Source organism: Lipotes vexillifer, unplaced genomic scaffold (genome assembly GCF_000442215.2).
Source record: "Lipotes vexillifer unplaced genomic scaffold, Lipotes_vexillifer_v1.1 scaffold76, whole genome shotgun sequence".
Lineage (NCBI taxonomy): Eukaryota > Metazoa > Chordata > Mammalia > Artiodactyla > Lipotidae > Lipotes > Lipotes vexillifer.
This window is the reverse complement of record NW_006773751.1, coordinates 3,173,979-3,186,464: the sequence shown is the minus strand read 5'-3', so window position 1 is coordinate 3,186,464 and position 12,486 is coordinate 3,173,979. Positions and strand designations below refer to the sequence as shown.

Sequence of the window (12,486 nt, the reverse complement as noted above, 5' to 3'; positions counted from 1 at the left end):
AAAGAGCATGTAGATGATGCAGCAGTACTGATGTAGTTCTTAAGTTGACTGGTATTTATTACATTGTTTGATAACAACCAATATTATGGGTTAAACTGTTATTTTTTAAAAGGTAAAATTATGATTCTCATACAAAATGAATACATGTCAAATGTTTTGTTTAAATCATTAACTATATAAGGGAATCAGGAAGATATTACAGCCACTTCAAGGGAGAATTCAAAGTATCACACATACATGCAGGCAGTCAGGAATGCTGAAATGAATTTACAGATAGTTGCAAAACTGGTCAACATCCACGGGGCAATAATCAGTTACATTCCCACTGGACGTAATTCATTTGTATTTTTATGGTCAAGAATTTGTATTTTACAAGTTTTCAACAACTTACAGAGTTGTAAAATAGCTCAGGCCAAAAGGAGGCACTGAAGAGAGGATATACCTAGTAATCATTTTTGCCTATTCCAAAGTCTGTCACAATTTTCCTGACCCAAGTAAACTTCTATATGTACCAAATATTACATAAAAATAGAATGAAGGATAAAAAAGGTAAGTGTACTAATCTGTGTTTTTCTTTCAGTGTGTTTGTTGAAAGAGGGAGGGGCAAGGGTTCTATCTTGAGGAGGGGATCAGATTTAAAGGAAGGGTGGCTTTGATTTTGTTTTCTTAAGTAGAGGAGATTTAAATGTGTGCATTGGCTTTGGGAAAGGAGCCATTGGAGGGTGAGTGATAGTGAAGGCAACAGTGGACATTCTAGAGGAGACAGTAGCAATTATGTTCAAAATCGCAGGTTAGATTTGGAGAGAGGAAGGGGATTGTCCTTCCTCTAAGATGGGAGGAAAAGGAAGGGAGCCAGGCTATAGATTTATTTGAAGTCATAAAAAATGAAGTTGAGAATCTCTAAAGAAAAAGAAGTATTTATGATAGGTGGCTTAAAGAATACAGTTAAGATTTACTGAATGGAATAGGAATGATACTAGGATGAATAAAAGGATTGCCATGCCAACCTTTACACTGTGTTAAGCACTAATTGTCTGAAAATCCTGGTCAGGATTTTCATTTTTTTAGAGTGCAAGATAGAGCAACCGCCTGAATGAGTTTATATTCTTGAGCAGATAAGATATAAAGACAAAAGATTTTCAATAAGAAGATTATAAAGTCTTAAAAATTATAAAGTGAATGGTATAGATACTGTATGAGTTTGTAACAGAGTGTAATAAAAAATAAAATAAAATAAACTTGGGGTACAAGTGTATACTCTGAGATCCAGCTCTGTCACTAACAGTTTACAGGGCATTAGCCACTTCCTTAATATCTGTGGACCTTAGAGTATTCACCTATAAAAAGAGGGGTTTAGACTAGACAGTTTCTAAATTCCTTTCTTGGAATCTGTGAGAAAACTAAAGAACAGTTGACACTGACCTGGATATAAGATATGATTTAAATGGGCAGAGTTGAGTCTAGGTCTCATTTAAGATGGAAGAAGTGGCATGAGAAAAAACATAGGGCTTATTTGGAAGGCAGTAGGTGCATCATTTTGGTTGCATTTACTCTGAGAGTTCATGAATGGGCAGTAATGAGGAGAAAGTAGGAAAGTGTATTTTTCTCTCCAGCTATAGTTGTCTTTTACACTTTACATGTGCATAGTAAACTCTCAGGAAATATTTTTTATAGATGTGACCTTGCATATCCAGAACTAGTACAACCAAATTATTTGGGGGTATATGTTCTTTTTGTTGGTACAGAGAAAGGGCAAGGTTAACTTCAATTTGTAGTCACATGAACTCTTTCAAAGACGCAGCTGTTAATCTTTGAAACAAGATGTTTCTGCCAGAATGAGACAATTTTCAAAGTAATTAAGACTCAAGTGACAGTTATCAACTCAAGGCAAGGGGGTATAGAACTAATATTAAGTAACTACCCCATGGCCAGGCAGTGGTTAGGCTGGCTAACTTAAAACTTCAGGCTAGGGCTTCCCTGGTGGCGCAGTGGTTGAGAGTCCGCCTGCCGATGCAGGGGACACGGGTTCGTGCCCCGGTCCAGGAGGATCCCACGTGCCACGGAGCGGCTGGGCCCGTGAGCCATGGCCGCTGAGCCTGCACGTTCGGAGCCTGTGCTCCACAATGGGAGAGGCCACAACAGTGAGAGGCCCGCGTACCGCAAAAAAAAAAAACAAAACTTCAGGCTATACCACAACTTGGAAAATAGACATAAAAACTGAGGTTTGGAGATTAAAATAACTGTCTTTGTTATATACAACTAGTCAGAGGCAGAGGCAGAGCCAGTTCAGGAGCTCAGTTTCTTTCCATTAAGACCCATAGGTAGGTAGGTACTGGAGTTTCTAACTCCAGCCTCAAGCCGTATTTTAAAATGGTATCATAAGAGGACATTTACAGAAAACATACTTGCATGTCTGACCCCAACTCCACAGAAATCTAGGCCTCAGTGGTCATGTTTTAACAAGGCTGCAGTGTATTAATAATGATACATTCTAAATATGGCATATACTGAAATACAGCTGTAAACTATACTCTTCCAAACTATAAGTAGGAAAACATTCATTTATCTAATTTCATTTCAGGTATCTACCTGTCAGATTTAACATACATTGATTCAGCATACCCATCAACTGGTAGCATTCTAGAAAATGAGCAAAGATCAAATTTGATGAATAACATCCTTAGAATAATTTCTGATTTACAGCAGTCCTGTGAATATGGTGAGTTTCTGATAATGGTATGATTCATTTACACAGGTTGATGGCCACTTTTCACACAACAGGGAACGTCATCCTAATATAAATGAAAATAATGATTGTGTCATTTCACTGTTTAACATTTAGCATCTTGTTTAAGATCTTGCTTTTAAGGAATTGAAGTATTTCATATTTAAAATGCTAAGTTTTATCTTTTGCTTTTCTGTTATTTTGCAGCAACTTTGCTAACATAATTTTCACAATTATTTTCTATTCTCTTCATCTCATTTGATCTCCCCATCTATTATGTAAATAGTTCTTTTATTTAGTAGTTAGGGAGGGAGCTGAGACCCTTGATCCTAGTTAACAGTTGACTAGCTTTCTTGAGTCCTGTGTTGAGTAAAAATAACCAATTTTTGTGCAAGATGTATTTTATGGAAACACATTTATAGGAAGAGCTTTTGCAAGCCCAAATGATTAGGAAAAAATGTTTTAATGTTTTTAAATGTTTGGATGCTTTCAGTTTGATAGGGAATAAAGATAGGCTATTATAGCTATATAATTTTTATGGTGTTTAAAAACCGTGAGTTTACATTATCTGAAAGCTAAATCAAATAATCTCTTGTTTTATACTTTTCTCAATTTTTTTTAACATAACATCAAATTGTAATGTTAAATTAATCATATTTGAAATTTCTAAGTAGGGAAGAAAAAACTACTTTACAGATGTGAGCCAGGCTTCTTTAAAAATAAAAAACCTAAAGAGCCTTACATCTTGTATTTAGATGAGGTTTGAATATAAATCACAATGATGTCTCTGATTTTTTTCCATGAAGTTTCTCAAGTACGTGGGACTTTGTAAATGGGGCTATTGGGGGTTTTTTTTCTTCTTCTTCTTTTTTTTCAATCTATACAAACAATATACAACTGTAGTTTTCTAAATTACCTCCAGTTTTACATTAAATAACATTTACCTCAGTAATGTCCTTCTAGAGTTCATTTAAATCTTGGTGCCATGTGGCCTTAATTTACCTTTAAATATATTTTTCTCAGCTTAACTTTAAAAATTCTGCCTAAGATGTACTTTATCAGATAATTATTTATCACATTTTGCCTAGATATCCCCATGTTGCCTCATGTCCAAAAATACCTGAACTCCGTTCAGTATATAGAAGAACTACAAAAGTTTGTGGAAGATGATAATTACAAGTAGGTTGGATCTTCAGAAGTGGTTTGTATAACTTTGTCCTGTCCTCCACCCTTTCATCACCGTGTATTTAAACATCGAAATCCCACATCTTATCATGCATATGCCTAATCCAGTTGCACATTTACAATGGTAAAGGTTATTTACATGTATTTCTCTTTAATCACTTGATGTGATTGAGCCAATATACAAGTACCTCCTCTGTTCTTCCATTAAAAAGCATTTCATGTTTCTCAAGTTGTTGAGAGCTGATGTTTGGTAGTTCTAGTTTTAAATTTTTTCCTTTCTCTCTAAATTCAAGCATTAAATCTTTATGGAAATTTATCTTTGAATAGGCTGAAAAATTAATGAAACAGTCTGTGAATAGAAAAATTACTCCTTTTTTAATGGTAATTTTTAACACAATTTTGAACTCGTTTTCAGTTGTTTTTGTGTATTGAGAGAATATTGAACCTTCTGGACTCTGGGTTAGAGACATATTTGTTCAGTATAGCACCACACTTGCCCTTTTTTCTACTCAAGCAAATCCTTCTTCATTAAAGATTTTTAAACTTACTTTTAAGACAGATGATATCCATTTCCTTTTCCTTAACCATCCACAGTCCTGCCCAAGGGAGGAAGGATTTTTTAAATCATTAACCCTTTTTTATTTTTCAGTGGTGTGCTATACATCATGACTGCCAGGTTTTTTTCCAAAAGATAGGAGGATACAGAGCTTATTTCTCTTGAGACTTCTCATTTTCCTTGTAGCTTCATTTGTTAATTTCAAAATTTTGTGCTGTTCCCAAGCTTTCAAATTTAACTTGGTGTCTTCCATAAATGTTTTTTCCAGTAAAAGGTTATACTTTAAAATTTTATCGAAGTGAAAGACTAGGTTATTTTTCAGTATTAATGCATTATATAAAATTTTTCTTATGCCGTATTATAGTGATTATCAACTTCCTTGTACCCTGAGTTTCAACAATTTTTAAAGAATTCTGCAGTACAGAATTAGTACCAATAAAAGACTAGAAATTCTGGAAAATAACTAGAAATAACTTTTCTTCTAATATTAAATATATTAAGAAGCTCTGTATTTATACTTAAATGTATCTAAACCTTTATTAATGTTTGAAAACACCTTTATTGCCACCTTCTCCACCATACCATATTATTACCACTTTATATTTCTGTATCAATTTTTATTTTACAGAATATTTTCTCAGGGTAATTCATTTGAAAATGTATGAAGTCAGTGGATCGGCTTTTTAAGGTTGGAGTTGTTTCACAGATCTGATGTTGCCCTAGGTTGTAAGCTTCTTGAGGTTGACGGTCTGTGTCATATTTATCACTATTTCTTCCATCTCTCTAATTACTGACATAGCACAAAACACTCATGTTTTGTCCAATTACGTACAGAAGATTATCTTAAAACTCAAAATATGAGTAAGTACTTATTAAAATGTCTATATCTGGCTCAAGAAACTTAATGGATTTAAAAGAAGTTAAAGTTTATTCAGTAGAAATGAAATCTAAGAAATTGTTGCATAATTATAGAGGATGGTGAATTTTAACTCTAAAAGGATAGAGTTGGCCAGTTAAGCCATTAAGTAGTTTTAGCTGTCTATAACCTGACATATTATAAGATAGCTTCATTTTGGTAGGAGAGCGGATGCTATTATACTGATTTTTGTTTTTATGAGTAGCTAGAACTCGAGCAGCCTTCTCATTATATTCATTAACAAATATTTATTCAGTTTTTGGTATTGACGAGTTATTGTGCTAGCTGCTGGGATTACAAAAGTAAGATCTTGTTCTTGCCCTTAAGAAGTTCAGTCTAATGCAAAATACATCCACAAAACAAATAATTACGAAACAATTCAAACAGTACTATACTAGAGATGTGCCCAGGATGCTATGGGAACATAGATGAGAGGAGACCTAACTCAGCTTTAAGTGGGAAAAGTGAAGAGAAAAGAAACATGAACAGCTTGAGGTGACATTACCTGAGGCTGCATCTGAACAGGTGAGTAGGAGTTAGCTCCACGTGAAGAGTTAAGAAAGGTGTTCCACGGTATGGAAATGATCAAAGGAATAGGGTGGGAAACTTTGTTCGCTTGGGGAACTACAAGTCTCTTGGTGGTGTTGGAGCATCATATGGGGAACTGAAGAAGATAGTGTTTTCCTAAAGATAGAGTTGTATTGCATGAACCTACCGATTAAATGTGTTGAAAATCAGAGCATTTTAACATAAGAGCCATTAAGGTGATAAGTTAGAAAAAAAATGGTTTTTATGATGAAAGATTTAAATAAAAATGATACTTGATTTATCCATAGGCCTCTGTTTTCGGCAACTTCATCTATATAGGCAGCCAATATCAATATTACAAATTACATGTATATGTTTTAATTGGGGTGAAAATCTTTCAAAGTTATTTCATTTTAATACTGAGCATAATATCTTTTCTCAATGAATCAGCATCACTGTTATATATAGTGTTTTGAGGATGATACAGGCAACTGACTGACTAGCCTTCACTGCTGTGCTGTTTAAATGCTTCGTCTTTTATACTGCTGTTGGTTGTCAGCTGATATTGATAGCAATGGGATTCTCCCATAGCCTTCTTTCTGTCCCTTTCTATTTTGGTTCTGTGTTAGGAAATTGTACTTGTTTTGTTTACTTCTTTGTCTTCCACCTACTAAACTGCAAGCTTCAGAAGGGAAGAGACACCATGTCTGCCTTAGTCTCCATTATATTCCAGTGCTGAGAGCACAGTGCCCGAAACAAAACAGGTGTTCAGTGAATGAATGCAGCATAGTCTGACGCCCAAATAATTAAAGTCAACTACTCTGTAAAAAGAAAAAGAGCAGAGAGTTCTGGTTAATCAAACATCTGTTCAATACATGCATTTTACATGGTCAAATAATTGGAATACAATTATATGTAATTTCTTCTTTAGGATATCAAAGAAATACAAGTTAAGAACCTATAATAGATTTATCATTATAATATCATGTATAATACCATTTGTATTGTGCAGTTTCATTGTCCAATTCCAGTTGATGAACGCTAAAAAATAAAAAGTCTTTATTAATTTCCAGACAAATACTTAACAGAGTACACCAAAGTGTATTTCATGGACTACATCAAAATATTTTCTACAACTGCTTTAGTATCCTATTTCCTGAAACAGTTTCCACTGATAGGAATTATAATCTCTTTTTGCCATGGAACTCAAAACTGATATTTTATCCTAAATGGAACTTAAGTACCAACTAACAAACTTTGACCTAAGAAAGGGATTTATCATGGATTTTGTAAATAGCCTTTTAATTTGTGTAGATAGATCTTCCTTTTGATAAGTTGAGTTGGTTGTTTTTTTTTTGGATGGTTAGTTTTAAATAAGGTGTTTTTTTAAATTTTCAGTGTTACAGAGGCCATTAGCCCACCCAGTAAAGATTCTAGAAAGAATTTGCATAATATATTTAACAATATATGTGAAAGTTACTGAATTTAATTGTCAAGTATCAATATAACCTCAAATTAAATCACCTTTTAGTCATTCATCAAATATCTTTAAATGTGTTGAATTGTTTGGCAACATTGGGGTAGTTTGGGGAGATTTCTCTGATTTTAAATATGAGTTTTTGATGTTTTTTTCCCTCCCTAATATTTCATGGAATCACCGTAAGATCAGCTTTGTATGAAAGAGAAAGGAGACTTAATTAAAGATTGCTCTTAAAGAAAAATATATAGCTGAGATTATTTTATAAAAATGATTTTACGTTTTTGGTAGAAAATACATGATTTTAATATTATTTTGTCAAATATTAATCATTTTATGTGCTTTGTTTCTTTTTGAAATTCAGGCTTTCATTAAAGATAGAACCAGGGACAAGCACACCACGTTCTGCTGCTTCCAGGGAGGATTTAGTAGGTTAGTGCAGCTTTCTCTCATTATCGAGTAATAAACCAGATAACCTAATAAGAAAGAATATACTCCAAAGTGAATAAACACTTAGCACATTTTATTTTGCATGCACAGTGTTCTTTTTGGTATTAAAATATGTCCATTTTTCTGTTGGTTTTCTTGTTTAGTCAAAAACTCCTTACTTGTAGTTTGTACAAATAAATACGTAATGTACAAATAAATACAAATAAATTTATAAATAAATATGCCAACTAATCAAGAAAAATAGATATAACCAACAGAAAATAATAAGTGTTTATGAATATCGACTCTTTTTTTAGTTAAGAATAAATGTTTATGAATATCGACTCTTTTTTTTAGTTAAGCCTAGGCAACAAGGCTTGATTACATTAGAAATTTCTGTGGTCTAAGTGGGAAATTCTACTAATTTGAATAATTATAAGAGTCAATTTTAGTGGCTTAATTTTTTTTTAATTTCACTCTAATACTGGACCAAGTACTGAAAGTATTAAAAAATAGTGTTAGTCCCTTAATTTTTATCTGTTGCATTACAATGGGGATTTATATGTATACCACACATAATCAAAAATATAAAATTGAAGAGAATTATTTATTTTTTAAGAATTCATAAGTAATAGCCTTTTTTTAAATTCTAAAACAGACCTTGGCACTAAGCTTTATGTTATTGTATATTCTAAAAATATTTGGAGACCCATCTAATGAGGTATGAAGGAAGTGAGGGAACAAAGCCATGACAGTGTCTCGGGGGAAGAGTATTCCAAGCAGAGGAAATCATTTCAGTCTAAATCTGTTTAAGTTTGCTTTTCTTTTCATTCTTAAAGTGATACTTTGCAAATCTGTACATTTTTGAGTTCCATTTTTTAATTCCCATAAGCTTGAACAGTGTCAATATAGATTTAAACTCTAACTTGAATGCTTGACCCACCTACCCTACACATTTTTTTATCTAAGTAGAAGCTGAAACTAAGAGTGAAGAAGTAATGTGTAAAATTAAATGAACACTGAACTAGGATTCAGAAGACCTGAGTGTTTAGTCCAGGTTTCATCTGTGATATGAGATCCTTACCCCTTCTCTTCTAATTCTGCTGCTTCTTCTGTAAATGGGGAGGATATTTATACTGGCTACTTAGTGCAAGTAAAATAGATAGAAATTAATGGGTATTGTATGTATTGAGGTTTGTGTTTTAAGATTCAGAAAATAAATACTTCTCTTGTTCAGTCAATTAAATAGAATTAATATTAAAATTTAAACCACATTTTGTATTTCATATCAAAGGATTACAAATAAAACAGTTTTTTTAAACCATGTAACAATTTCTCTCCCTCTCCCTCTCCCTCTCCCTGTGTGTGTGTGTCTATGTCTGTGTCTGTGTCTGTATCTATGTCTATGTCTCTGTCTCTCTCTTTTTTAACTTAACCCTTAGGTCCTGAAGTAGGAGCATCTCCACAAAGTGGAAGAAAAAGTGTGGCAGCTGAAGGAGCCTTGCTACCACAGACACCACCATCCCCTCGGAACCTGATTCCACATGGACATAGGAAGTGCCATAGCTTGGGTTATAAGTCAGCATTTTTAATTTTATCTTTCAATTTTTTATGTTTTTTTTTAAGTTGGCTTTCTTTTCTATTTATTTTACTAGTTGGACAGAAAATAGTGTCCTTGCGTAGTTTTATTTGTGTAACAGTAGTCTTTTTCTGATTTAGTAAAATATCTTGTTTGCATAAAGGCATTTATTTCTTCCTTTACCTTAATTTGGAAATGAGCTTTTTCCAACAGTGCCTTCACATCTGGGGGAGAGAAATGAACATTACAGATCACCATCATAAATAAAATCAGGAAAGCAATATACCATTTTCATTTTAAATTATCATAAGTATCAAGAGTGATCACTTATCTTAACCCAAATAAGTCACTGTAAATGAAGCCTATAAAAATTGTTCTTTTTATTCCTAAATATAAAGAAAGGGAAACTGATTTTTTGTTTAGCTTTGCAAGATTGTTTTCTCAAAATGGAGCCCAAGGTTCACCTTTGCCATGATTTTTGTGAAAATTTAATAGCTATTTTCCAAAAGTGAATGTGAAAACAATTTTTAATGTACCCAAGAATCAAGATAAAATTAAAGTATTCTCTGTTACATAGGAAGATAATGGCCTAGTTTCCTAAAAAACTTTCCCTAAACTGTTAGTTTGAGGCTCTCATGATAAAATCTGTGTGTTCATTAGTATGAGAGTTCAGAAGTAAGTTCAGGATAGCAGGTAAATCTTTTATATCCTGAATCTTTATATAAGAGTATCTTTTATATCCTGAATTAGTAACAGTAATAAAAGATATGAAAAATATTTCTCTTTGTTTCCAGTTTCATTCATAAAATGAACACAGCAGAGTTTAAGAGTGCAACGTTCCCAAATGCAGGGCCAAGACATCTATTAGATGATAGCGTCATGGAGCCCCATGCACCATCTCGAGGCCAAGCTGAAAGCTCTACTCTTTCTAGTGGAATATCAATAGGTGAGAAATAATTCTCTGAGAGGGTTCCAACTTAATGAAAAATAAGATTTTTAATAAAACTCAGCTGGGAATAAGTAATTAGCCCTACTACAAGTAGAAAAAAATTGATAAAAGCTAAGTAGCAAAGTAGATAATGAGATGATACTACTAGTAGCTACTGAAGTTAATAATTCGTAATTGTTTAAAAAGTGCTTGATGGTTTGACTTCAAAGGGGGAGGCATTTGAGGAATGGTGAGAAGAGAACATGTGCTGATTGAATTGGTTACTGCATGTAGTTGGAATGTGGGAATGAGGAAAAGGGCAGATCAAGTATGACTCCCGGTTTTTTAGATTAAGCAACTAGTTAGATGGTGGTGCTATTACCAAGGCAGAGAACACTAGAAGAGCAGCCATTTGTAAATGTCGAAGTATTTGTGAAGGATGACTAGGTTTGGGGAATTAAGAATTCTGTTTTGGACATGTTTGGTCCATATTGAGTTGTCAGGTAGGTAATTGAATGTATGAACCTGGTGCTTAATGGGGTAAGGTCAGGTTTGTAGGTACACGTATAAGAATTAGCATATTTATAGTATTTCAAGCCATGAGACTGGATGAGGTCACCTAGGGAGAGAATGTAAATAAATAAGAGAAGACATTCTAACATTTGGAAGTGTGATTAAAAAAAAACTTTCTTTTTTTAATGGTGGGCCATCAAAAGAAACTTCAAAGGAAAAAACAGTGTAGTATCACTGAAGCCCAGTAGAGAGTGTCTCTGAAGGGCAGGAAGTGTTGAATGTATCAATATAAAGTGCACAGAAGAGAAGTAAGGTGAGGATGGGAGTTGGTCACTGGATTTGGCAAGATCAAAGTCACTGGGTGCCTCAGATGGTTGGGGGTGGGGCACCAGCAACGTCGAAGACGCATCAGCCAGGGCGAGCATGATGATGACATAGCTTTCAAGAGTGGGTTCCTTGGTTTGAATGTTTGAAAAGCTTGTGGCAGATTTTCAGCAGGTGCAGGTATTGAAAGATCTGATTCTCAAGTACAACCCTTCAGTGAGCCCAAAGGGTAACAACACTCCCAGAGCCACTGCAAGATTTACTTGATGTTACAAAGAAAAAGAAACAGTTTTCTCTAACATGTCCTCACTGTTATTTAGCCTCCTCCAAAGCATCAACAGTCTGCAGTCAGAACCCAGTTCATTGCACTGACATCCTTCAGATGTTCTCTCAGAAGTTTCAGTTTAGCCTGAGGTCTCACTGCCACAAGTGTGGTCGCCCCAGCATTCAGGCGCCGTAAGCACCATAAAGCAGTTGTCGTTGTCAACATCGTTATCATACTAGGGTTACCAAGAGAGAAGAACCGGGGTTTTGGGTCTGGGGGTTCCGGCCGGGTGTCGGGCCTGAGCCTCGGAGGTGGAAGAGCCAAGTCCAGGATGTTGGACCACCAGAGACCTCCAGGCCCCATGTAATATTAATTGGCAAGAGCTCTCCTAGAGATCTCCAGCTCAACCCTAAGACCCAGCTCCACCCAACAGCCAGCAAGCTCCAGTGCTGGACGCCCCATGCCAAAGAACTAGCAAGACAGGAACACAACCACACCCAGTAGCAGACAGGCTGCCTAAAGTCATACTAAGTTCACAGACACCCCAAAACACACCACCAGACTCAGCCCTGCCCACCAGAGGGACAAAATCTAGCCCCACCCACCAGAACACAGGCACCAGTTCCCCGAGCCAGGAAGCCTACACAGGCCACTGAACCAACCTAACCCACTGGGGGCAGACACCAGAAATAAGAAGAAAAACGAACCTGCAGGCAGCGAAAAGGAGACCCCAAACACAATAAGCTAAACAAAATGAGAAGACAGAGAAATATGCAGCAGATGAAGGAGCAAGGTAAAAACCCACCACACCAAACAAATGAAGAGGAAATAGGCAGTCTACCTGAAAACGAATTCAGAGTGATGATCGTAAAAATGATCCAAAATCTCGGAAATACAATGGAGAAAATACAAGAAATGTTTAACGAGGACCTAGAAGAACTAAAGAGCAGACAAACAATGATGAACAACACAATAAATGAAATTAAAGATACTCTAGAAGGAATCAGTGCAGAATAACTGAAGCAGAGAAACGGATAAGTGACCTGGAAGATAGAATAGTG

The 12,486-nt window shown here is 35.0% G+C and overlaps 1 protein-coding gene across 2 annotated transcripts in view; it reads left to right on the top strand.

The window, feature by feature from the left end:
- The window catches only part of RALGPS2 (Ral GEF with PH domain and SH3 binding motif 2), a 155,432-nt gene that overhangs the window by 116,306 nt on the left and 26,640 nt on the right, over nt 1-12,486 (top strand). For both annotated transcript variants that reach the window (XM_007448529.1, XM_007448528.1), the window contains 5 exons: nt 2,582-2,719; nt 3,814-3,904; nt 7,752-7,819; nt 9,259-9,394; nt 10,190-10,341. In XM_007448529.1, coding sequence (XP_007448591.1) covers nt 2,582-2,719; nt 3,814-3,904; nt 7,752-7,819; nt 9,259-9,394; nt 10,190-10,341 — 585 coding nt within the window. The remainder of the gene's footprint in view (nt 1-2,581; nt 2,720-3,813; nt 3,905-7,751; nt 7,820-9,258; nt 9,395-10,189; nt 10,342-12,486) is intronic.